Source organism: Spea bombifrons, chromosome 2, assembly GCF_027358695.1.
Source record: "Spea bombifrons isolate aSpeBom1 chromosome 2, aSpeBom1.2.pri, whole genome shotgun sequence".
In the NCBI taxonomy this organism is placed as follows: Eukaryota; Metazoa; Chordata; class Amphibia; order Anura; family Pelobatidae; genus Spea; species Spea bombifrons.
The window spans coordinates 75839269-75867157 of NC_071088.1; the positions used below are offsets into that span (position 1 = coordinate 75839269).

General features: G+C 38.8%; 2 protein-coding genes across 2 annotated transcripts in view; one reads left to right on the forward strand and one right to left on the reverse strand.

The window, feature by feature from the left end:
- Positions 1 to 124: 124 nt before the first annotated feature.
- Positions 125 to 3567, forward strand: MRM3 (mitochondrial rRNA methyltransferase 3). The gene is made up of 4 exons (XM_053457331.1): positions 125 to 453; positions 1712 to 1956; positions 2211 to 2378; positions 2802 to 3567. The coding sequence occupies exons 1-4, from the start codon at positions 125 to 127 to the stop codon at positions 3332 to 3334; spliced, it is 1275 nt and encodes a 424-aa protein (XP_053313306.1). The 3' UTR covers positions 3335 to 3567.
- Positions 3568 to 7691: 4124 nt separating this feature from the next.
- The window catches only part of NXN (nucleoredoxin), a 52629-nt gene continuing 32431 nt past the window's right edge, over positions 7692 to 27889 (reverse strand). Inside the window, exons 2-8 of the mRNA XM_053454854.1 lie at positions 24357 to 24474; positions 22515 to 22648; positions 21866 to 21966; positions 19372 to 19478; positions 13872 to 14051; positions 12146 to 12270; positions 7692 to 8629 (exon numbers count right to left, since the gene is read on the reverse strand). Of these exons, the coding sequence (XP_053310829.1) occupies positions 8447 to 8629; positions 12146 to 12270; positions 13872 to 14051; positions 19372 to 19478; positions 21866 to 21966; positions 22515 to 22648; positions 24357 to 24474 (948 nt within the window). The 3' untranslated portion in view covers positions 7692 to 8446. The remainder of the gene's footprint in view (positions 8630 to 12145; positions 12271 to 13871; positions 14052 to 19371; positions 19479 to 21865; positions 21967 to 22514; positions 22649 to 24356; positions 24475 to 27889) is intronic.

A 27889-nucleotide genomic window follows, 5' to 3' on the forward strand; every position in this document is an offset into this window, starting at 1 on the left:
ATGATCCGAGTTTTATGAGTGAAATGCTTGCGGACATGGCACAATTTCCGCCACGCTCAATATGGCTGTTTGATTCCCTCCACTGACGTTGAAGGGCATGAGTCGGGTTACCGAAGTGACTGTCATGGCGGCGCTCATGCGGGGTGTGCTGCGGAGCGCTGGTCTAACGCAAGTAACGTTTACCGGGAGCATTCAGGCGAAGCGGCACGTCAGGACGTTGCGGAGAACCCCCGTGAGAGCGATCCAGGCTGGGACTAGCCCCGGGGAAAACGAGCCTGTCCTACGGGTCCCTAAAGTTTCAGGAGAGCCGGCAGCATCCCGAGTAGGTCGCACACCCGCTGTACATACCCCGGTCAGAGACCCGATAAGACACAACACCGACCCTGCGGGACAAGCAGTGGAAGCTCCGGAGCTGCACTTTGAAAAAGCTCATGCAGACGATAAACGTCTTAGGTAATAGCCACAGAGGCATGGTGACAGAGCTATCGCAGGGGGTTTACTTCACTTCGAGGCTGGTAGATAGGTAGAACAGCCTCCCAGTGAAAGTGGTAGAGGTTAACACAGTAAGGGAACCTAATCATGCTTGGGCTAGGCGTAAAGCTGTCCCGAATCTAAGACGAGATCAAGGACTAATTTAGGTCTGAGTCTTTACAGCAGGAAAGATGGGCAGACTAGATGGACAGAATGCTTCTAATCTGCCATCAAATTGTTTTCTATGAATATGTTCAGAATTTAAAAGGAAGCCAAATGGCCTTTTGAGCTTTTTTTATGGTACTTTTTTTTCTGTTTTTACAATATGATTCTTTTTTTTTTTCTCATGCACCCATATACATTATACATCATTTTTCAGAGACAGATACAGCTTTTTTCATACCACTTGGCTATATATATTTGTTTTCCACAAAAGGCTTTTGTACTGGTTTTTTACAGGTGCATAAAAAATCACCTAAATATATTTATTCAGCTGCCCCTCCGGATTACAAAAAGACTCTTCGTGTAGAGTATTGTATAGTTATAGAAATCTGTAAGTCACTCTACATGCACACAGAAAATGTTACATTTATTGGGAGAAACAAAGTCAGCCAAACAATATAGAAGCCCATATTTTATTTCGTTACTGACATACACACACACACCCCAACACACAAACTTAGACAAAATAACATACACCAGTTGCTAGAATAAAAACACTTAAAAGATACAAAAGTTGTGAAAAAGGAAACATAAACTTCCAGTCATAATTCCTCGGAATTTTGTGAATATTTTTGTAGTTTAATGTAAGGTAGGTTCAGATAAATGTTAAATGATTTCAAAAATTTTTATAATGTATACAATATAAATAATATATAACTTTTAATCTGGGATTTTAGTGCTCCATCTCTCCTCCCCCTCCTTATTGTATGAAATAGAGTTTTATTAGTTTAAGTGGTGTTAAAGGATTAATAGTTGCTATGAAGTTACTAAGAAGGGAGAGTTGTGATACCAACCGCTGGACTTGCATGGGATCATTCCAGTTGTTGCTATGGTGATAAGACCATGTTTGCACCAGAATCCCTTTATAGATAAACCTCAGTGTTCAGAAAGTGGAAACAGTATTAAGTTGCTCGTATTTAAGTATGTATTCATTTTGCATCACACCTTATTTTAAAAGGTATCTTCCCGCTCCCACTCAGCATTTGCTTTATTAGCGTTTTCCTGTCGATTTCAACAGCAAAGTAGTCTCGCTTGCAAAGTCCAAGAAGTTCCGGGATCGTCACGGCCAGGTGCTGCTGGAAGGCAGGCGGTTGCTGTGGGACGCTTTAGAGGCTGGCTCCGTTCTCAAGACGCTTTTCTTCAGCAGAGTCGATCATTTAAAGGAGCTGCCGGCTGATAAGTTGAAGAATGCCAAGCTTATCAAAGTGAAGTTTGAAGATATCAAGATGTGGTCTGATGTCGTTAGTCCACAAGGACTAATAGGTGAGTAAAACAGAAGCAGAAAAGACCATGTTCCTATAACCTTGGTCGTCAACTTTGCCTATTTGGTATAACTGTGATGTACCTATTTGATGACAGTTCCTTTCTCATGTATATGAGAGACAAGCTTATCTGTGGAGAATATTAACCAGGGCCAGTATTTTAGCTGTGTTGAGTCCCTAGGTAGATGTTTATTTTTATTGTAATGGTGTTTTTTTATATTAAATGTTATGTTTAACTTGAACTTACCTTTCCAGGTATTGTTGTAAGACCCGATCATGCAAAAATGAACTATCCAGTTGCACAGCTAAAGCACTCATTGCCTCTATCCCTTATCTGCGACAACATCCGTGACCCTGGAAACCTGGGGACCATCCTAAGGTGTGCGGCCGGGGTCGGCTGCAACAAAGTATTGCTCACAAAAGGTACCTTTACACCAGATATTGCCTTAGCTAAGCAGATGTGCTTATATGCTGCAGATGTGTTTAGTACATACAAATCGGAAAGAAATAAAACACTCACCGAGACACGTCTACAGCAGGTCCTTCAATTCAAAGTACTTCAGGAACTGCAGCCTCATAATATTAAGCTCTGGTGGTGCTCTGAAACAAGGGGGATCCCAACTCCCATCATCATGGCCAAATTAAAGAATAAAGGTTACGGCACACACCATAAAAAAAAATCTTCTTTATTAAATACTTCCAAATTAGTAAATCAGCTTAACACATGTTTTTAGGACATAGAAAACAAAGTGTTTACAGCACTTTACCTCGGTGTTGTGGGTTCATTCATGTCATTCATTCACTTTCAACTCCAGCATGACCTCTGTTTTTTGTTTTGTCTTTTAGGTTGTGTTGATGCTTGGGAACCGAAAGTACTGAGATCTGGTATGGGTGCCCACTTCCGCTTGCCAGTAATCACCAGTTTGGAATGGGATGTTGTGCCTAACTACCTTACCGAGGACACCAAGGTGTTTTTGGCAGATAACATCAGTCCGGAGCGCTACAATCAACCGGAAGGTAAATTGGAGAGCGAAAGTGGCTATGGTTGGGTTTCCAGTAATCCCAGGAGGATATATAACCTTCAGGAAGACTATGACTGTACTAGTAGTGATGAGGACAGTGATGGTGAAGAACATTATATCCCAGAAATTCAAACACAAAGGTATGATGAGCGTTGGGCCCAGAAGCCTAGTGCCCTAGTGATTGGAGGAGAGACACATGGCCTGAGCTTGGAGTCCCTGCTACTGGCTGAAAAATTCAGTGGCAGACGGCTCTTCATTCCCGTTGTTCCAGGTGTAGATAGCTTAAATTCAGCAATGGCGGCAAGCATCCTCTTATTTGAAGGAAAAAGACAATTGCAATTGAATCGTAAAGTGTAGGTGCTACTTTTCTCCCACTTTTTTTTTCTTCTGAAAATAACTATTGTTGCATTGAGAAACAACTATGAAGAAGGTTTTTCTTGGAAATGTAATCAGGTGTCAGAGCCCCAATATACAATTGTGGTTTTCTTTTAGCGCCCCCTTGGACCAAAGAGCCCCTTTGGAATCAACACACATGAGGTTATTTATAATAGTTTTTATTTTGGTTTATTAAAATGACTTCTCTTACATTACGTGTGTTTCATTTCCTTTACTGCTTGTTTTTATGACTATTCAGGAACTCTTAGGTGAGTAGATACAGTGTAAGAAAAACAATTACCGTATTTTTCGCTCTATACGACGCACCTGCTGATAAGACGCACCTAGATTTTAGAGGAGAAAAAAAAGGAAAAAATATTTTGAGCTAAAAAATGGGCTAAAATATTTATTACAATAACTGAATAACTTAACATGAACAATAGCCAACAGCAGCATTAAGAACCATCATTACCAATCCACAGATTCCACACATACCAATCCACACATATACCAATCCACAGATTCCACACATACCAATCCACTCTCACTGTCACTCAGTCTTACTGAATGATTTCCTACCTTCTTTTCTACCTCTTTTCTTCTTACAGCAGTCTTCTTCTTACAGCAATCCTCCTCTTCGCTCCTCTTCTTCTGTCTTCTTCCGGGTCAGAGGGCACTGTGGGCGCGGCTTCAGTGCCGCCGGGGTTTGTTGTCAGATCCCGGCGGCACTGAAGCCGCGCCCACAGCAGCAGTTGCCGCGCGGATCGCAAGGGAGCAGTATCGGAGGTCTTTAACAGACCTCCGGCTCCCTTGAGTGATATTAAGCCGGTTCAAGGGAACCGGCTTAAAATCACTCAAGGGAGCCGGAGGTCTGTTAAAGACCTCCGATACCGCTCTCTTGCAAGCCTGCTCCTCCAGCGGCGGACATTACTGTCCGTCTCTGGAGGGGTGCCGGCAAGTTGGCACCCCCTGATGAGCGGCACCCGGTGCGCTTTTGGTGAGTATATGACCCCCCCCCTCCCTGCCTGCATCTTCGCTCCATAAGACGCGGCTGATTTTTCATCCTACTTTGGGAGGAAAAAAACTGCGTCTTATGGAGCGAAAAATACGGTAAATACGTGCCTTTCCACTTGTGTTCTGTTTTGCCGGTCGCCCTGGCATCTGCTTTTTATCATTTGCCTTTCTAAGAACTGGGAATTCAGTCACACTATATAGCCGTGTGTTGCTTGGCCTGCCTTTACATTAATTTACCCGAATATTGGGCTGAGCAATATTTAGCAATGAAATGTCACTGAATCCCCCGGTATTGTGTAGTGTGTATGTATTGGTCATATTAGCTGCACACTGTTTGTTTTGTACACATAATAATTTGGGTATTATACATGTAATATGGATATTTATTAGAAAAAATAATGGCAACAAATAAAGTTACAGCATGATTACTACATAATTAAAATGACTGTTTAACTGGGACAAACATGGGACACATAGCACACTATTCATGTGAGGTGAATAGGATTAGTTTTGTTCTTTATTTGGTTGTGCTTGTGTGAAGAAGACAGGTCAAGCCGAAACCTGACAGAAGAGATGAAAATAACTTGATTATTTTATTTGTATGTAGTAGGGTATATGAAGAAGTACATTTTGTCTTTGCTGGATTTCCTTAAGACCAGCATGGTATTCTGGTGAACCTGATGGGATTCTCATTTGTATATGTTCACATTCACGAAAGTATCTATTCATTGTACTAGCAAATCTATGAGTATCAAACTAAAACAAATGGTGATCTCTCTGGTCTTTGCTGTGTACATGGCCCTGCAGGTAATGATGTTAAGGTATGTGCATTGTGTATTAGTCCCATGCAATCCCTGGTGAACTCCTGCACCATACCCTCCCCTGGGTTACTTTCAGTTTTTTTCTGGCCTAACTAGGGCAGGGAGGACTCATCGCCACTTTATTTTATTCCTGGCTGTAGGCTGAGCCTTGATCTCTGGGCTAAGCCCCCCCCCCCTGTTTTTTTCATATTTGTCACGCAAATGTTTTAGGTTATCAAACTAATTTTTATAAAAGGATAGCAGAGCAAACACAATGCAGTTTTTAAATGATGATTTTATGTATAGAAGGAAAAAGCTTAACCCTACCTGCCACTATGCCAAAAAAAAAAAAGGAACAGTACCTTTAGTTACTAAATCAACTAATTAACAAAATGCGATTGAGAATAGGGTTTGATTATACTAGATTCACCCAGACATGATTGCTAAGTAAAGCCTAAAAGGTCTCAAAAAGCAGCACGTGATGCTGCGATTGAAACGAATTCAAGAACAGATGAGAAACGAAGCCATCTATCGGGCTGGAAAGGGCTACAAAGCCATTTCTAAGGCTCTGGGCCTCCAGCAGCCCCCTCTGACAGCCATTATTTAAAAATGGAGAAAACGTGGAACTGGTGAACCTTCCCAGGAGTAGCTGACCTAACAAAATTCCTCCAAGAGCACATTAAGGACTCATCCAGGAGGCCACAAACAAACCTAGACTAAGATCTAACGTACTGCAGGCCTCGCTTGCCTGAATTAAGGTCACTGCTCATGATTCCACAATAAGAAAGAGACTGTGCTAGGTCAATCTTCTTAATACATACACATATATGTTGCTGCACTATGAGTATTGGATGTGTACTTCATACAGACATAATAGTGCTTTAAAGAAATTACCAAAAAAAGAAGACTGCAAAAATGTAATATCTTGGACAGTTGCAGGGTGGCACAAACTGTTATTAGCAATCACTTTTTCACATGGGACATATAGGTTTTGATTAAATTTAAAATGGCGCTTTCTCATATTAAAATTTAGTTGGATGATCTTCAACATTTAAATGTGACAAATAAGCAAAAATAGAAGAAATGAAGAAGGGACATATGCATACACCTCTGGCCCAAAACCTTAGCCAACACAGGGACCGCCACAGGGTCAACATAAACAAGGGGTTCAATTAGCTGTGACGCTACATGTTTGCCTGCCGATGGAGTAAATTTCACACATATATATATATATATATATATATATATATATATATATGTAGCTTCTACACCTGCTCTCTGTTATGCTATCAGATATTTAATTTCTCCTCTGGAGGAATTGTTAGCATTGGTGTAGAGTAGAAGGCTCCCAGTGTGTTTTTAGGATAACATATGTATGTTTACAGGTCATCCCCTGTGCAATAATATGGATCGTGTGGCATGAAAAAAGGCCGAGTGGAATACACGTACACTTTTACCTGACCTTGTTAAACTGTGATTGATTCGCTGATCCCAGGCTCTTCATTTAAGTTTTAGTATCGCAGTGGCCACTTTCTCAACTTGTGTCAATCAGCACTGGTTAATCTGCCGCTCCTTTGTTCACACACTCCAAATGGATTCACTGTTAAACCAACAGATAACTGAAGTATCAGGTATCTAACTTAATATTTTGAAACCTAAAGCTGACCTGCAGTAACAAATTGTCAAATATAGTGTTTTGCCCCCCCCCCTTGTTTCTATTTTAAGTTCTGAAAGAAATGTAAAATACATTTTTGGAGAAGTAGATTAAATTTAGAAACATATTATGCGAGATAATTATGGAAGATAACCTAGAATTTTGTTTAGCACATTTTCAGTTTGGGGAATTAGTTCTAATATTGCTTAAAAAGCTTCAGAGTAGGACAAAGTAACATCCAATTTAATAAATGTTCTCATCAGAAATGATAGCATACGATCACAGGCTTATCCAGATTCTTCATTGGGCCTCTAAATACCTTTGTTCATTCTACAGCATCAATTAAAATCTACTGTAATAAAAAAAATATATCCCTGTGCCAAATGTATTCTAGCTCTTAAAACGTTCTCCTCCCTGTACATGAAGGCAGGTGCTGGGGTACACTGCACTTCGGCATTCAAATAATGGAGTGGCTTCCCTCTCTATGCTGTCAAACAAAGGGTCGGTTTCGCCATGACAGGAGATCAGCACAGCAGTTGGAGGTGACTCCTCTGGCTACCAAAGTCTACTCCAAGCAGCACTGGCAGTGTGTCTTGATGAGATATACACACATTGTTCACCCTCAAGGCTTAGGTGTCCTATGCTCTGGGAATGATGAGCCTGACAAGTGCCATGTGGTAGTAGTGTGAGCACTCTGATTGTTGTCAGTCTGAAACTGACCGTAGTTATGTAGTCACTGTCTGTTGCCCAAGCATTAAAGCTCATCTGATAGCAGTCAGGAAGTTATTTCTCTGAACGTACATTCAGGACTAAGTAATACATTTATCATTCCAATCCTGTGGAGCTTTCAAATGATGTAACAAGATGCAAATTATATGAAAATTCTGAATGGTGACTAATTTTTAATGAACCCTGCAAATATACATTCATAGTCCTTCATAGCAAATACATTATTTTTCAGCACAGTGACTATGCTCTATGTTACAGGAAATATGACGACAAGACATAGGTTTGTGATGTTCATGTAACCCTGTACTAAATGTGCGAAAGCATAGATACGTAACAAAAGAATAATTTATGTACGCATTACCACAAGTAGCACTTGGATATAGCAGTCACTATGGCCAAAACCACCGTGTACTTGTTTTATATATGCTATGTAGCTAGTGGGATTTCTTTTCTTTGATACAACGGTCAGTGGCTGAAGCTCAATAAAACATAGCCTAGAAAAATGTATTTACTGCAAAGTGTAACAAACACATTCTCACTCCTGAGGCTGCCAAACAGAGCAGAATATCAAAACCTGAAATGGGTAGTTTATTAGTAGGAAAGCTCGTTGGGTCTGGGTGTTCAGGTCTACCAGTTTGAAAAGAGTACATGTACAAGTCTTGCCCTGGGATTGATCGTGAAATCAGCTTCTGGCAAGAGATGTGGGTCCATAGGAAAGGTCTGTAGTCTTTAAAAACAAAAAAAAACAAAACACACACAAAAGGCACCATGACAAGGCGTTCCAAACTGTGAAACTATTAAAAAATCCATTATGTGTGGCAAGAGGAAAAGAAGCAATGGTGGTTTTAAATAACGATTTCTTTTTTTGCATGATATGAATATCGTAGCAGTATCTTCTTAGATAGGCTCTGGCTTAAGTTTTTCTGCTAGGAAGTCGCTCACAAAGCTGTCCACAATTTCTGGAGTTATTTCTTCCACATCCATCACATACTTTGCCCTGGCAGACATGTCCAATATTGTCAGGAGAGGAGCTGCTTCAGGGAGGTTGGTGAAGTCCCTCAGGTAGTCTGTCATATCGTCCTGGAAGAAGCAAGTTTACATGATAAGCAAATGCGCTTACTTTATTTTCTTGGCATAAGTTCCCCCAAATTCCACTAGAGGGCGCTAGCAACACAGTAGCCACTCTGCTAGCAAGAGGCTCTCTGTAGACATGGGGCAATGCCAGGACAGTATTCTGAAAGATGAGAACATGGCAAGAGACACAGAACAGGAAATTCCAGGGTTAAGTATGTAGATTCAGACAACACCTCTACAGGGGACGCAACAGGCTCTGTGCCAATCAAAATGTCAATGCTTAAAATGTGTGTATTTTAATCTGTCTACACTACGCTTTGCTAAAAGTGATGCCTTCCTATACACGGAAGTATACTGTGCAGTTGTATTAAACCAGCCTGGTAAGAAAATGGCACTTTTTTATTTTAGAATAACAGCTGTGTTCTTATTGTTGTATGGGTTTTTGGAAATAATGACCTTTGACACATGCAATGCAAATAATAATGGATTTGACACAATTCAGGCACACTATGACTTTCCCATTTATCTTAAAATAGAAATAGTTTAATGGCAACACAACTTTTGCCTTTAAGGTCTAAATGAAAATATGCAGTTCAGCTTAGATAATCCTGGCTGCCTGTCCTCATCTTAAAGCCAAAATACTACAGGAGTTTCATAGTATACATACATATCACCACCATATTTCAGATTTTTATCTTTAATAATGATACTTGATACATTAAATATGAACAAAGAGCTTGAATTTGGATGGAGATAATGTCATGACACGGATGAAGAACGCAGTTTGTCACATTGAGGATCTGACAGCAGCTTATGGGTGTAATCCTGAAACGACATATAATGCGCTCCTCCAATTTAAAATAAATTCCTGGTAAGTTGGACTGTGCAGCTGAAAAGAACCAGATGGGAAAAATACTGGAGCACCCTTTTCCTTACTGAATAACATGATAGATTGCAGGCCTGGAAAAGGAGGTTTAAAGTACATTCTGACCCACCTCTCCGGTAGTGTAACCGACAAAAAAACATCCTTATATTACATTTTTGCACTAAATGAAAACATAATTATCATGTCCTGTGGTTGCATGGGGAATAGTAGATTTAAACTTTGAAACAAGAAAAGGTCTCTTTGTAGTTTTTGAAACCCAAGTGTATGCGTTTAAGATGCTGATGATGCAATTTAAGAAGTAGGAATGGCAGAAATGGTACCTATTTCCCATTTGCCCATGATTTGTATGGCTGCACTTTAGACCACCAAAATACCTCTATGTTAAGCAGAACAAGGAACCAATAATGAAAGTGAGCCCTACTTATACATCTTCCAGTTATGGGGATTGTGCATCTGAATGTGTGTTTGCAGCATCACATACATAGGACACCGATGAGACTGCCAGCTCCCGCTGACCAGCAGTGCTGTCACATGTGGAGCTAAGGTACTTTATTATGAACTATGCACTCATAACCATGGCTGTTTTTTTATAGTTGTAACATGACTCCAGATTTGCTTTTAATTTCACATTTAATAAATGTAGCAACGCAGAAAGGGGAATGTGTTCCAGAAAAAATACAACAAACTCCCAATGGACCTCCGTTCCTCTATTTCACACAGTGGGACGGAGTCAAGTTTCCTATTGTGTCTCTTCAACTCTGGGCAACCATTGGACACAAGCCTTCTAATGGTCTTTTCCAAACAAAACAAAATGAAGTGCCAAAAAAACATTTCAGCTTATTTTATTTGCACTGTGATTGGACCTTGGCTCCCCCAGCTCAGTGTGACACCAAGGGTCCCAAAGTGACACGTTTTTTGAATGTATGGAGATCCTTGAACCAACCCAGGAATGCTAAATATTCACAGGTTTAATAAAAATTCATATTTCAACATGGTCTGATATCATTAAACTTGTGTAGTAAGATCTGTTGAAAATCAAAAGTTACATTTCCTTTTAATCTCGAACATAGCTGCTCAGCATGTCAGATTGTTTGCAGGAAAATTGATAAAATACCAGAAAAAAAAGTACGTTAATTTCTGGACATAACTAATGCCAGAGGATAAATGCTAAGAAAAGAAAGGAATACTATCAAAAGTAAGGATCTGAGGTTTAACAATGCAGCGGAACGTTCTGACATTTTTACATTCCCCGGAGAACAGAATCAGTCTTAAGCAAAACGGATAAAGTATCAATTTCATGGGAAACCGGTCAAGGTTAAAGCAACAATTACACATTTTTGCCGATACTGGCAGACAGCTAGGTAAACAGCTGTTTACAAAAACAAAAAGTTTTGGAACCCAGTAGCAGGGTGTGCACAAGACAAGACTGTACATAGATGACATAATCGATGATTCTCTCAACTTCTTTTAGCAAACACTGCTAAATACGTTTCAAAGTGTTTATGAAAAATGACCAATTGGCATATGAGAAAGTACACCGTCTTCACATCAAGCTCACCTTAAAACAATATCCTTTCACATGCCCACTAGATGACAATAGGGTTTAGTACCCACCGATTCTAAGGTCAGGCAAACAAACCAGAAACAGGCTAGGAACACACATTAATAATTATGTTTTTGTACTTCTTACTGGTGTTGGTGACTTGGCTCAGTCAACAGTGAAATACATGAGTGGTACATACGTACCCTCCAAACTAAGTAAGGACTGCCTGAAAAAGCATGTTGTGTTACTATAAACTGTAAAAATAAGATGAGCATTCATCAATCACATCCTGAGCACGTCACTTTATATGACAAAAGTACTAAGAAAATTTAAGTGTTTGCAAAATTGTGCTTTTTTCTTAGCTGTATTGGCGATACAAATGTGTCCCTTGAGTTTTTAATTCCAGAAAAATATGATCTCATCCCTTCTCTGTCATCAGATCGATGTTACTAAGATAGTACTTAGTGAGTAAAGCTGAACATCTGGACCAGAAAATCCATATATTTGTCTGTGAGTTATAAATGGACATACGATGGGTAGCGGCTAGACAGGCTGGGATTATAATTACCCAGCTGAGGCCAATACAGACTACAAATCACACTAATATATAAGTGAAAATGTCTATAAAATAGGCGTGCCTCTGCTTGTATTGTGAATAATGTATATTTTACAGCTAACCATTTCTGTTTGAGCAACTCTGAAGCCTCACTACCTTAGAGATCTATATCTGCATACACACGCAGCACTAGCATGTGTATCTCCTGCACAGACGAGAGTAACCAGAACCAGTCTTAATAAAAAAAATAAAAAATAAAAAACCTACAAACTACTATGCTATGATAAGATCTCAATTCTTGCAAGTGTCAAAAAGCACTGCACACGCCGCTGCCGTTCATGTGGTTTATTATGTAAGGTTCTTGGGGGCAGTGGAATAAGTACAATAGCTGGTTATTGCTCAATTACATGTCCATTCATTGATATTATATTCTACATACAGTTATGTTTTTAATCAATGGGGGCAAGAAGAGAGATCTGTGCTTCTGGAAATAGAAGGTTTAGCAGAGACAGACCTCCGCAAATGTTTTGGACTCACCTCTCCTGCAACAAAGAACAGTAGTGGTGATTCCTCTTCTTTGGCTTTATATTGTGCTATAATTTTCTCCGCTATGGGTTGGATAAGCTGTTTTGCTGCTTCTGACTCACCATCATCTTCAGAATCTAAAAGACAAACGGTCATCATTGCCATGCATTTCTGACAAAGAAGCCGAGGGTAGCTAGCACATAATATACTTTACCAAACTTATTGAAAATTAGCAGGGGCTTCCAAATTTAAGTGGGAGGTTTATAATCAGGTTAATAATATGTCAATGCTGCATTTTAGAACTTGAAAAGTACTGGGATGTTTCATCTACACTAAATTTCACATAAAAAGTATAGCTATGTATTAGTTAATTATATATGTTACTGCAAGATTTTTGTAAGTGGAGTTCCTCAGGGATCTGTTCTAGGTCCACTGTTATTTAATACTTTTTATCGTGTAACAATACCGAGAAAGTGATCTTCTGCTCCTATGACCTCCCCAGGGCTCAAACATGGATATTGCTTTCTCTGTATCATTACACATATATTGTTTTTACTGGAGGAATCCTTGCTTTTGGCTTTATAAAAGGAGTCTGACTCATAGTATATTAATATTTTTTATTAATTATCATGGGGTATTGAAAGTCATGGATTTGCAGAGGACACACATTTGGGTAGTACAGACAGTACTAGACATTACTTTTCTGCAAGTAGATCTGGTCAAATTCAAGAACTGGGTGACCAAATGCAAGCAGTTTTTTTTTCTATTTTAAATAATTTATTACATTTCCATCTAGTTTCTTGGGGTGAACAGAAGCCCTTTTCACCCTCTACTATTTGACATGTTTTATTTTTTAAGTCAATAATGAGGTAAGATTTTTATTTTCCCCATTTATTTCTTTATCTAATTTTAAATCTGGCATACGTTTAAAGTCACCTTCTACATTAAACGTACCCTCACCACACCTTTCTATATCTTCTTGTACTTTATTTAGGAATTCTACATATATTGACTAATTTATAAAAAAAAACTTAATTTCCAACCTTCCATATTCAAATATTGGTTCAAATTTGATATTATTATATATAAAAGGTTGCTACACCTTTTTTCCTTCTAATGCGCTGGATATATATTAATACAGGAATTTTTTTACATCTCCGTAGAGATATTGGGTTACCCTGCCAATAGGTCTCTTGCACAAAGCATATTTTTTTTGCCATATTAAAAAAAAATAATCTATATGGTGAACTGAAGCCCTTTGTTGCCATTTTAAAGGCTATTTTAGCCTACTCCGCATGTTTCTTATACTCCCTCCCTCCTCTACCCCCCTGATCTTCACAACCCTCCTCACACAATTATCCTTCCATACATCACTAAACACCAAAACACAAGCAACTGTTCTTTATTATAGGAACCAAAATCTACTGTTACTATAAACATTTTTCTTCTACTAGTGTAGATCTCTACCGTGGTGGTAAAACCTATTACAGAATCATCTAATTATCTTCATATAATGAAAAATGGACAAGAAAGGAGTAGACATGCGTAATTGTTGAAAACAGCAATCCCATCACAAGAGAAAAAAAGATGAGTTTGAATGTTGATATAATGTTAAATGTATGTTCACAGTTCTTATCACCTAACCTAAGCAGAACATTTGGGTATGTTCATGGCATCATCATCATGGCCAAGATCATCATCCCCTCACACTTCAGGAACCGTGGCACATTATCCATACCTACAAACAGGACAAGGCATGGGCCTTCATTCAGCTGCACAGCATTTAGGTCCGTGAGCTCCACAACAGGCTTTGGGTGCCAAGGAAACTCTTTGCAATCAACATCATGCAATACTTCCACTCTTCCTTGTCGTGTGATGACCTCTCCCTTGGGGTCCAAGATGATGAGGTTTGGGATACCTGCATAACAAAAAAAAATGTTAATGGATGGTGCTCTTGTACATCTTCATAATACCACAGTGAAAAGTTGCCAACGTCATATGTATTAAAATACTTATCTCTCGGGATGTAAATGAAAAAAAATGTACGGCAACAAGCTACCCCTATTTACCTCTTTTTTTGGGAGATTACCAAAACTCTTACGTTTGGGCGAGAGAGTAAACATTCCGAAAGGAGAAAAAAGTATTGGGTAAACAAATAAAAAGCAGACATCAGTATGGGGTAGCGGAACCAAATCCACCCTGGACTGGGAGAAAACATTGGTCCGCCAGTGGCTGCAGCCCTAGCAAGCTTGTATTGTTTATTGAAGGCTGTCATTGTCCAGCGATGCCTGCAAAGCAGTAAACCTTTGTTTACGATGCAAGCATGTGTTCTGTGGCTCAATGTGTGTGGCTGGAGAGATGTAGTGTCTATCGGTTATATATAAATATTACACTTATACATACATTATATATATATATATATATATATATATATACACATACATAAAGACAACAATTTGTGGGTATTAACATCACATTATAGTAGTGGTTTTGAAATAGGTCTTTGCTTTTAGTCTCATGCAGCTGGATTGAGTATATTAACTTGCTTAAAAGAATGAACAATTTACAAAAGACTTGGTGCTCTTTATTTAATGTACTGGAGTGTGAGAATGACACAGAGCTTGTTCTCATTATAAACATGCGGTGAACCAACATATACAAGTGGAACTCTGTAAACACTGTCCTGATTCAGAGCAGACGCTTCTCTGTTCAGCATTTCATGCCAGGAGCTTACGGTGTGATCTCCAGAACTTCCCGAATACATTGTAGTGAGCTACAGCAAAGCTGCTCCCTGCTAATCTTTACTTCCCGCTATAGTAACCATCCCTAATCCTCATATAAAAAAGCACTATACAAACACTGTTCCTAACAACATGTCAAAAAATGTTCATGGCTTACTCTTAACTATTGTCAGCACAAAAGCCTCTGCATAAATCGTCTGCCACCCCTGCAATCTAAACTAATTTGGCTATCTTTGGCAATGCATTCAGCAACAGCTACAGTGCCTGTAGTTCCTGAAATGTCAGGGCCTGCACCAGGGTCTCATGTTTTACACATCAATCTCAATGGGAATGGGAAATTTCCCATGGTCTGCAGCAGATATCTAAACTTCCAAGTTGGTGCGTCTTTATTCAAATACACGTCAAACCATTATCTTAAAACAACACCTAAATTATAGGGCTTCTGTGACGCGCACCGGCGTAACGTGACCTTCCGGTGCTCAGCCATAGAAGTCCCAGGTAGCAGCGGAGGTTGTCTACGCGCAAATCACAGACATTCACTGGCTGCCCCCACTTGACACCAGGCAGTCTGGACAACGAGGAACAAGTCTAAGGATGCATCGGGAAATAGGGGGGGGAATAAGGCATATCAGGGGCCAGAGTGGCATATACGTGGTATTAGGCATATCAGGGGGCAGAGTGGCATATTGGGATGTATAAGGCATATCAGGGGGGGCAAAGTGGCAAATTGGGGGGGTATATGGAGTAACTGGGGGCAGGTTGGCAAATAAAAGGAAATAAAAGCAAAAAATGCATTTTTTTCAATCATAGTTTTTATCAAACATGAAATAGTTTACATGTGAATTAATATTTACTAATTAAACTTTTGTTATAGGGTCGTCTTATATTCAGGCTTTTTCATCTTTTTCTTAATATTCACATTTTGGGGGGGTTGTCTTATAACCGGGCAAATACGGTGATTACTTCTCTAACACTCTTTGGCTGCAATTTTGTAGACTGGATAACGATAATATAAACATTTGATGAACAAAATCCTCTCAGACCAATTACCGTATTTGCTCGATTATAAGACGACCCCGATTATAAGACGACCCCCCAAAATCAAAATATTAATTTAGGAAAAAAACAAAAAGCCTGAATATAAGACGACCCTATAGGAAAAAAAGTTTTACCAGTAAATATTAATTCATGTAAATATATTTTTTAAATTTCCTTTTATTTGCCAACCTGCCCCCCCCAAGTTATGCCACTCTGCCCCCAGAAATGCTTTATACCCCCCCTATTTGCCACTCTGCCCCATGATATGCCTTATACCCCTATATGCCACTCTGGCATGTAGGGGGTTAAAAGGCATATCATGGGGCTGAGTGGCATATAGGGGTTAAAATGCATTTCTGGAGGTATATATGCATATCATGGGGCTGAGTGGCATATAGGGGGTTAAAATGCATTTCTGGAGGTCCAGAAATGCATTTTAACCCCCTATATGCCACTCAGCCCCATGATATGCCTTTTAACCCAGCATGTACTGGCTGCCTTGGCTTGATAGGAGTGTGATTGCTGCTAACAGCAATCACACTCCTATCAAGCCAAGGCAGCCAGTACATGCTGGAACCTGGGGATGATAGTAGTGGGATTACAGCCTCCCTATGCCATGCTACAACCCCCACCCCCCTTACACATCCATGCTATCACACACAAACACACATTCACAAACATTTAAATACTCATTCATTCCATTAATCACACATACTTCACACATTAATCACACATACTTACCCAAAAACCCTCCCCCACCCCCTTACCTGAACTGCAGATCTCTCACTCGAAGACTTCTGCAGGGGACCGGCTGTACCAGCAACTTCTCTGGCCCCGCCCCCAGAGGAGGGAGGGGGAGATAGAGTTCTGTGAGGAAGCTACAAGCTTCCTGTCCTCCTGCTTCTAACGGAAGAGACGCTGCTCGCGACCGGTAAGCAGCATGGCCCCAGCCATTTTTTTGGGGTCTGATTAGAAGACGACCCCGATTATAAGACGAGGGGTATTTTTCAGAGCATTTGCTCTGGAAAAAACCTCGTCTTATAATCGAGCAAATACGGTACTTGCTTTGACTGCAATACTTGGTACAAATGCAAGAGGGTCGGTCTGCCTACATATGCACAAAAACTATAGTTTATGTATGTAGCGATATGACACAAGTTGTCTACCACTATATTAAAGGAGGATTTACCATAAGCTAACAAAAAAGCCTGTCATATAAACCAGATTTGCATCACGCTAAAAAAAATATACATACTAGTCTACAATGACGATTGCTGCTTGTTGAAATAAAATTACAGTAGGTTCTAACCAAAAGTGCAACATAGAAATTATATGCTCTGTACAATCAATAAAAGATCTGTAAATATTCTTCACTGGCAAATGCTTAGTTTTACTGGATTGTCTTAACCATCACTCAACAAAATGGAGATTTTTAATAATACAGTGAAAAAGAGAACCAAAAAAATCTAACATCTGGGGTATGATTTCTAACATCTACCATTTGGGTAAAAAAAGGAACCTCTCATGAACTCTTCTCTGTACATTCTTGGCATTCCAAGAGAGACAAGACAGCCCAAAATGACTAATATCTGTATGTGCTGAGCCAAATCATTCTCTATATATGCAACAGAAGCACGGCAGACTGGCCAAAATGCACCATGTGTCACCAGCAAACACTTTAACAGTCAATGGATAACACAATGAACTTATTCATCACTGCAAAATGCAATCAAAAAATGCTATGGAATAATCCATTGTGTACCCTGGTCTTTGTAATACATCTATGACATCTCGTGGCTTTTTAATATATGGAAAATGTAAGAACGACAAGGAGAGCCTGCACTGGATGTAATCACAAGTTGGATACAGATAACATAAAAAAGAAAAGAAAACACCTTTTTAAGTGTGATGGCAAAATGTAAACAATAGGCCATATTGCTGGGTAGGTACATGGCACCATATCTGCGAATCAAAGTGCCGGAGCGCCGTTATTAATTTGCTGTGTTTTTTCTGTGTATGGAGAAGGCCAGCGTCAATGCCCATGCACTGATCGCCATCCTTCGACTTTCAGAAGCTGATGTAATATCAGCAGAATGATATCCTACAAGTTTTACTTACTGAAAGACATCTACACTTTAGGAGTCAGTGTTCCCTTTACATGGAGGTATTAAGAAGCCAACACTTTCTATATTCTGTTATTGAAGCCACAAAATAAAAAACATCTTGCAGGTGCTGAGCAGGTGTGCAGGACATGTAAACTATATGGGCCATTTCCATGTTTAAAGTCTGCTTTCTACATTAAAAGAGTACTATACTGTTCTCTGGAACCCAACAGCTAATACTATTGAAGGGTGATCAGATTTCTCCTTTAAATAAGCACTTCTAAAAACAGAATTATAAGTTTCCCAAGAAAAAGTTATCCCACTGGAAAACGTAAAATTTCCCAATATGACTCTTTGTGACCATTGATTCAAGGAAACAAAAAAAAAAACCGATAAAATTCACCTTGTTGCAATTATGTCTTTACATTTTTGGACTTTTACATCTAATAATAATAATAATAATAATAATAATAATAATAATAATAAAGTTTCCTTCCATGTAAAACAGAAGTCTGTATTAATCAACGCTAATGTATAACATATTTCTGCATTTATGGAGTTAAATTGCAAATAATGTCACAAAAACATGTAAAAATAGACAATTCAATACTAAGTTTTCTAATCCAAGTATGATTTAAAGAATGAAACAATACTAATACTTCAGCAAATTTAGCACCAAATCCATCCCCTATTTCCAACTAAAGGTAACAAGGCATATCTCTTTAGCACTCAAACTGTTCACGACCATGGCAGTGTAATTAGAACCAAATGCGGCCAACCTGCCATGGTAATGAGGTTAAAGATGACATGATCTGGTTGCACATCAGTGGTTTTAGTTCATTAACCTTCTTCTCCCTTTATGTTTTGTCACTGATCACTGCTGTTGCCAAGCCAACTAGTGCTAAAATGTACAAAAGAAACAGAAAACATAAGAGCTGTAATCAAACTTGTAAGAAAAAGCAGTGACTCGGAAAAGCCTGGGAGAATAGTGATTGTGCATTTTGCTGCCGCTACGCTGAACCCTGTTTCTATAGATGCCAGGCACTGACATTCACTATTCACAAAGAAACAAGAGCGGTTTTATGTCTGGAAAGTTACTAGAGCTGTCTGTGATGATTTTTTTAAACATTTTTACAAGCTTTGTTTTAGACCATCGAGACTGATGAATTATTTCCTCACTTCGGCCTACCTATGACGGCGGTTCCCATTTGGCGTTTATGGTACACAGTGTCCATTACGTAGAAATAATGATTCTGGTACAAAATTAATTACAAAATAAACCAATATAATGTTCTTGTTGATTAAACTATTTGACAAGAACTGTGCTTTTACTGGACAAAACCACAATGCTTCTTACCTTGTATTCCATACAGTCGGTTAAGTCTTGACCTCCTTGCCTCATCACTGTAGGGTACAGCCAGCCACGGCATCTCACTGAAATACTGTTTAAAAGATTCTTCAGACCTGTGTTGAAACATTATTATTATTATTAATAATAAATACACATCATGATCGTTGATGCCCAGATTTCTTAAAAGCAGCGAACATACACTCTCTCCTGACACAGGCACTCAGAGCATCACGATTAACCAGGTTGGACTTACGTGCTGTTCTTCAGCAAAACATGAAGGATTTTAACACATACCACTGGCACATACATTCTGCGTGCTGCACATTTTCAGCAATAATTATAAACCAACACATGTTACATATTTGTGGTTATTGTGTGGGAAAAATGGGAGAAATCAGCCAATGAAATCAGCCAATCCAAGCAGCATTCTCCTAGTTTCCATGCTGCCCAGGGAATGTTCCGGAATTATCTAGTTTACTGCCTTGCTTAAGAATGTTGCTGCTCCTTGATCTTTGCATTGGATCCATCTTTTATACATAAGCCATCTCACTGTGAAAGCCCCAATGACAAGTCAGACAATGAACCCTACCTCTGACAGTTTGGTTAGTTGATATAAAAACAGGTGAACTGGATGTTACTGCTTCTTATTGTATAAAATATTTATTATACGTTCATTTGAAAAATCTGGCGCCATCAAATTACTGAACGGCAATACCATTTTGAAGCTCTGGTATCATGGAATGGAAAAAGGTTAAAAAGGGCACCATATTTTGTTTTCAAATAAATTGACCCAAATTACATGGCCTTCATATATCATAACCTTAACTCACTGTCATATATTTTTTTACTCCAAACAATTCCTGGAAAAGCTGTCAATTACCTCACGGGTTATTCATCCCAGCCCTATTCAGCTCCTGCCAACTATCATCAACAAAAATGATGTTTATTGTCCCCAGACTAAAATGCTGGACACAATTCAGTAATGCCGGTTGTTACATATTACCGGTGGTTTGATGAAAATACACGTAGCATCTTGTGGGGCAAATAAAAATTAACTGCACTATTTTAAAGTGAATCCATCAAGCTTTTGGAGAGGCTGCTACAGAATAAAAACCATGTCCAAACTGCTATTAAATTTATAAAGTTGGGTTTAAATTTCATTTAAAAAACAAAATGCCATGCTTTTTTCCAATACTGTATGAAGAGGCCATTCTTGAAATGAATCGTTGCTACCATGGCTTGCTTAGTTTGTTGAGGCCTAAGTACCTGCTCTGTAATTCACTAATACACAGTGAATTGTGGGGCAAGAGGGCCTGCTACTGACCCAGATGCAGCAGGGGAATGGGCATGCTTGAGAAGCCCAGCGCCAATGACCCCTGTACCCTCCTTCAGGTTCCTTTCATTCAGAAGCAGATGTGATATCTGCAAGGAGAGGGACCTTTGACCCTATGACAATCACCAGGAGCCTATTAACCTGCACTATGTTAAAAACATTTTGGATCCTTTGTGAAATTTATTTTGTTACATTTTTGTGGATGCATAATTCACTGAATATGAGCTTATTTACAAGTGTACATAGGATCATGCTAAATACCTATGTCATTACATAAGTGAAAACACAATAATATACCAATACTCCACCTTACAAGGACCAAGGGGGCTCCTAAATATGGTGTACTAACCCATGAGACCCCAAAGAGAAAAAAGGGTTAGGATGTAAATAACCAATATAAAAACACCCTAAAACAAAGTGTGTGCTTTTACATTGGTTAACTATGGTTAGCACAACTCTATGACTGAGCAAGCTGCTGCAATAAATGGTTAGCTTTAATACGATGATAGGTCTACATGGAACAAAGCCTTTCGTATGATGCAAATACATAGCGAGTGTCAGCAGTTGGCCAAGCTTACGCTACGGCTTGGAAGCATGGCTGGCAAACACTTGTAGGTAGTTTCATGAGTTCAACCGTAGCAAGTTTACTACTTAGAGTTATGTGGAAACCCTGCTATTCACAAAATGCACCTTTTATTGTAGGTTTCATTCTTGTTAATTCCAATAAGTAGCTTGATATATAATGATACCTTAGTATTGTGATTTTATGATCAAAACAAGACATCTTCACCAGATACGCCAAATCAAATACTCAATAAATAAATGAATGTTATCCGTTTGCTATTCTGCTCAGCAATGCGATCTATCGTGCCATAAATTTAAATGCCATACGTGCAAAACACAGCTTTGAGATGCACACATTTGAATGGCAAACACTAGAACTGCGCTTACAGTCAGAGGCAAGCGACAGTGCGTTAGAAACACATTATAAAACAAGACCTAACAGGAACCTACCGCAAAGCAGCAGGGCTGTGCCAGAACATGCAAAACCAGTGAGGTCATTTTCCCAGTTCGGCAGTGCCAGACCCGGGAGGCTGGAAAGGTTGCAAAACACGACACGGTGTTTACTGCACATTTCATTTAACTGCGTAATAAGCATACACATACCTGTCAGCACTCACTAATACAATTTCAAACTTTTGCCCAGACTCCTTGATCTTCCGATAGGTTTCTATCAAAACCCTGGTCAGACTGCGGCACGGAGGACACTGTGACAGAGGCAAGAAAATAAAATGATGCCAAACATTATGCACAAAAAACAAACATACTATTGGACCATTGCAGAGTATTATCGTGTAAAGGAGGACTGGACATTATTATTATTTATTGCTTTATATAGGGCTATCATATTCCATTGCGCTACACAAGGGGTAGAGACAGGACATAACAAGTAGTATATAACAAGATTAGTGGCCAATTCTCCAGTAACTGCTAAACTACGACATACATGGTCTTCAGTTAACTTTCATCCACAGTAGATAGACGAAGACAATGGGAGTTGTGGTTTAATTGCAGCTGAAAGCTGCCTGGGTATTGTAATGACAAAAAGCATCACAGAGTACAGAATATTCATATTATAGACCCAGCACACAGATTACATACATAAACTAGTAGTGGCATGTTCTGGGACATCTATGGTAAAGATTAATATAGGGATGATAAAAAGCATGTGATATCCGCTGAAACTTAACAAACAACGAATCCCCTGTATATATATATATATATATTTTTTTTTTAAGTATTGGTATTTACCTACCCAGTGTGCAGAAAAATAGATGCCAACATATGATCCTTCCAAGGTACTGCTGTCTTGTGTCTGGCCATTGTTCCGGAGCAAAGGTCCTGCAATAACTTCACAGAAAGGTTTTGGACCCCATGGGAACTCCATACCTATAAGGTTATTGCGAAATTAACAAATCAAAATGCCAGATCATGTACTTAAATGTGAGTTTGGTAGCAATTTTACACAATCTCAGTTGTCAACAACCCATGACATTCGTAGATGGATTTTTCTTCGCAAGTACAGAATATGGTACCGGCAGGTGTTGTTTATTTAGGGTCTTGCGGATTGTGTTGAGGTCAATACAGATTCCTGATGAATTCAATGCTAGAATACAACTTGTAAGGCCCATTTGCGTATGACAGCACAGCCCAGCAGGGTTCTTTAGGGGTGTTGGTTCTTTATACACTACTATGTCTAGTGATAAACAATAGGTCAGGATGCATAATAACTGGCACTACTGTCGCTGTGAATAGCTAAACCCTGGCTACAAATCCCAGGTAGTTATGGGCAAGTCGTGATTTTTCTGCCTGTGAAAGGTCATTACGCAGATTGAAAAAAATAGTCACTGAATAAAATGCATGTATATCTGAATACCGACCAATGCCAAGTTATCCTCTTAGGAAAAGCTGAATAGACATATTCAGTGTCGGATGAGGAGAAACAGACTTAAAGATAAGGTTATCTTCTGTTTATTAGGACATCCATATATATTTTATATACCAGAGCCCTACCCAGAAATGATTAATAATGTCCCATTCATATTTGATCAGGCGATGTTTTATTTCAATAAACAGCAAAACTCTCAAGGACCTCTCAAGCATAGTTTTTATCTGGGACCTGGATCCACATGTCTTTCTTTACTACACTAGTGCCTTATTTTTAAGATGTACAAGAATTTTAATTCCACAGGATCATTAAAATAAAAATAGTGTGACTGTGTTCTAAATCCAGGCCTATCAACAGCTATGGAAAATTATATTAAGCCACACCCACTGCCAACCCCCCTCCCCCAAAAAATGACCCTTGGGACATTTAATATCCCCAAAACAAAAATCCCATAGCGTAATCATCATCAATATGTATATCATACACAGCAGGAATGCCACCAAATTCCTTAACTACATTTGGCTCACAAATTGAGAAAAGGACAATCCCAATAAACACAATTTTGTCTGCTAAAAACAGATACCTGGATTAGATTTTTCAAAAAAGGATTACAATTAAAACAGTAAGTCATTCAACATGGCTGAGGGTTTTGATTGTAAGATATTGGTAAGATAGAAGTATATACCAAACTTGTTACTTAAAACATTTTGCCGTGACATCTACAAGCTATTCTCTGGAGCTCAGCACTGGTACTGGTCTATATCAGCTTCTGGAGACCAGGACACACTGTACAATATGATTTTTTATTGCCCGTTAATTGAAGTTCACCAAGATCTCTGGAAGGACTGAACAGCATACACCATACTGTTGGCAAACATGTGAAAATAACTGCCTACCAAATGATTAAAAATATCTGATGGCTGTCCTCATTGTTATTGTAAAGATGTGATCAATCATGACAAAGTACAAAAGAACATTAACAACAATGCACCAACTCACATTATTATTGCCCTTTCAGACTATGGTTGAGAGTTTTTTCTTTATTATTTTACTCCGTTTAATAGCTATACATTTTAAAAAACAAATTAACCATATGGAGTACAAAACTGTTGAAAATCTTGCTATGTTTCATTCCCTCTATGGCCAGCATGCTCATTCACATGGACATCATTGCATCTGGTAAAATATAAACAGCTAAAAAGTACTCACCTTCTGGGTCATCTTTTATTAACAGGAGACCATTCCTGCATACAGTCTTCCCTGTGGAAGCCTCAATAAAGATCAGTGATGGAATGTTGGAAATGCGGTATTTATTCCACAGCTTCAGCTGCAATGCAAGAAAAATCATCAATGTCTGTACATTATCAACTGAGTACTGCAGAAACATATTGCAAATTTATAAAATACCTAACACATGTGTCTTTCAAATACTAAGAATCAGACAAGATTTCTGGCAACATCCTACTTAGCGGTAATTGTTCTACAGTAGGGTAGCTATCTGAGCGCTCTCCAAAAGTTGTTTGCCCCCATGGTCAGGCATAGGGTGGCTCCATATTACTGGGTTTGTTGCTCTTCAGAGCTATCTGTTACCTACACTCTTTCATAAATCATTTGTGAGGAGCTCTATATAGGTCTATCACGCTGTAGTGCCCAAAACACCCAGTGGTTTGCCCTGAACAAAGAATATTTTACCTTAATCAAAAGAGCGTAAATCAAGAGTTGTTTTGTTGAAAACCACAAAATCACTTTTTATGACATCATTAGAAACACATTTCATTCACTTTAACCACAGAACACAGTAAAGCTATTGGACTTTTGGCAAAGGAATAAGAAAATCTAAAAGTTGAAAAAAAGATACAAACTAAGCAGCCAATTGGGGAGAGGTCTAGATCATAATTGCAACTATTACAAAAGCCAGACAGATATCCCAAAAGTAAATCCATCCCAAGAGACGTGTTTTTAGCCTTGCTCGTATTAGCAAAGCATTTTCCTTTTTGCTCACAAAGTGATGATTGAGGTATTTTATTTAGTTTACAGACAACATATAGGCCTACTGAATTATGCTTCAGGGCAGGGTTGGCCAGCTACCTAAGGAAGGCCAACTATATAGCATGGCCAAACTATTAGAGAGAAAAGTGTAGGAGTAAGCCATAATACTTAGCTAAAATGTTGGCATGCTAAACAGGGGAGATGGATTGTTATTGTTCGACCATGTGGATCCATATATAATTAAATCGGTTCCTTTAACTACGGGTGATTTTATATTGGATAAAAAGGAAGTTGTTTCTGAAGCGTGTATCCAGTTTCAATGAAATCCCTTAATTTGAGAAGATGACTCATGCCAACTGTATGGATTTCTCTCACAAGGACAATTCAATAGCTGGGCATCAGCAGAATGAGAATCTGAAACAGTCGGATTAGAAAATTACAGCGGAAGTATCTGATCCAAATTTAAGATCTAAACAAGAACAAACTAAAGAGCAATCAGATGAAAAGTAACAGTAATACTTTGAGGGTCGTGATGTTAAGGAATTGCGCATTAGGAAATGAAGAGGAGAAGATATTATTATTATACTATATTTGTATAGTGCGCCTACAGATTCTGCAGCGACAATGTTACAGATAACGCCAAGTACAATACAGCAATTGACAGAGATACAAGAGGAATGAAGGGTCCTGTTTTCAGCTTGTCAACTGGAAAGACTTAAGCCATTAGCTTAATTCAAAACTAACAAAAAACAAACCGCAGAGCACTGAGATGGTAATAAGCGACTCAACCTCTGCAAACACTCAACACATAACACAAGAGGTAAAACTGAGTTTCCGGTACCATGGAATGCGCTTTCGGTTCTAGGTGGCAGTGGGTACGGTTTCCATGGAATGCTGGCAGGATACAGCCAGAAGGTGTGGTTGTCCCTGCAGACACCGGGCATTAGCCACAGGTCAGAGCTATCATACTATTAGAGACAAAAGCTATGAGATGTTGTGACGGTCCATCGTGCACATTGTCTTAAACTATGGCCAGGCTTGTCCTGTAACAAGAAATATTATTCTGCATTCTGATGCACTTGATCGTTATCAGGAAAGAGACAGGCATGCAGCACAGCACTAGTACAAATGTATGGCTAGGACGTTTAAAATCTGGGGTGACAAAAAATATGTTGACGCCAATGGCCACACACGCCTATATCATTTTGCCTCTGTTTTACTTCTCACATTCACCTATGTGATCTCTTAAACTGCTCAACTAATAAGTACTTAAATAATGACACCAACATGTCTAATCAGTAAAATACAAAACTCACACAGTATAAACTAACATTTGTGGGTATGAAAGAATATAAATCCAAGACAGATCAAGTGGTTTAGTTTCCTGCGCTGTTGACTGGCCATGTGTGCTACGTATAAAGCTATGTAGTGTAGGCTCCTGGCAGACATGTGAGGATTTTACACATACTAAAAGGATATTATAGGCAAGTGGAAAATCCAGCACATTTGGCAGTTGAAAGTAGCCAAATCATGCTACCTGATCTACAATCTAAATTGGAAGGAACCTCACTGCCCATAAAAGATTTGGACAACACAGATTTGCAAAGAAATTTTTTGGTGCAGTATACAGCTTTTTTTTTTCTTTTAAATAATCTTTTATTCAATAGCTTTCTATAGAGTTGATAATCGTGGATAAACTATTAACTAAAAAGGTAGAGAGAGACCTGTAAGAGAAAGGTATAGCAATATTAACTATTCCTGTTTAGTGTGATTTTCGTACAATAACTAGAGAGTCACATCTGATATAACAGGAATATTGGTATTTAATTCTTAGCTCAGCAGCTATTACGTCGCATTTATACCGTTCACACGGCCCTTCTCCATGGCGGATAGGGGTATGGGGAAGTTGAACCGGACCCTGCCAATTTAGAAATGCAGAAGAAAGAAGCACTGAAACCACTGACCAAATATTTTTTTGTTTTTATTTTTCCTGGCTAACTACTACACAAATATAAAGTGCTATTTTAAAAGCTACAGCAGTCTGTGGCTTACATCTTCATGCGTACATAAATACATCTCAAATATCTCATTTTAAGTGTAAAACAAATACCGTGAAAATGGACCAAGTTTTATCCTACATAAATATTTGCCTTTATTATTAAATACATATCAAATAGTATCCGAACACTATTACATGAAATGCCCTTCGCATCCAAGTGACTATTTTTGCTGTGTGTTTGAGTAATCTCTGCTTTTTTATTATTATACCCATACAAAATTTCAGAACAAAAGACTTTCCTCAACATTACTTTAAGGAAGCTCATTACAAACACACACACTATGTAATTTATATAGTTAAAATAAAGTAATAATATACTATGATCAGAACAGATCACATTATACTATGGGATAAAATGTAACATTTTATAACATACAAACTAATCCATAATTAAAATAAACAAAACTATGTAATTTTCCTCCCCTCTTCACAATTAGAGTACGAGTAGAGTGAGCAAAAGGGATTAAACTCTGATCTCAGTGATGGTGGCCACACTATGTGAATACTGTGATTCTCTAATCACGCTGATCACGTGACCAGCTAAAAGAAGGCTGCATGGAAGCACACCCTGCACATCTGACGCCATCATAACAGATTTAGTGTGAAAACCATGGAATGTTATTAGTGATGCAGAGGTTAATATCAGTCACTGCTATCCGTAGGCAAACTATGCCTGTGGGGCCCCCTTCTACAT

Coding starts and splice junctions, on each gene's coding strand:
- MRM3 (XM_053457331.1), top strand. CDS start 125: ATGGCGGCGCTCATGCGGGGTGTGCTGCGGAGCGCTGGTCTAACGCAA. Junction 454..1,711: donor GCAGACGATAAACGTCTTAG/GTAATAGCCACA, acceptor CGATTTCAACAG/CAAAGTAGTCTCGCTTGCAA. Junction 2,379..2,801: donor CAAAGTATTGCTCACAAAAG/GTACCTTTACAC, acceptor TTTGTCTTTTAG/GTTGTGTTGATGCTTGGGAA.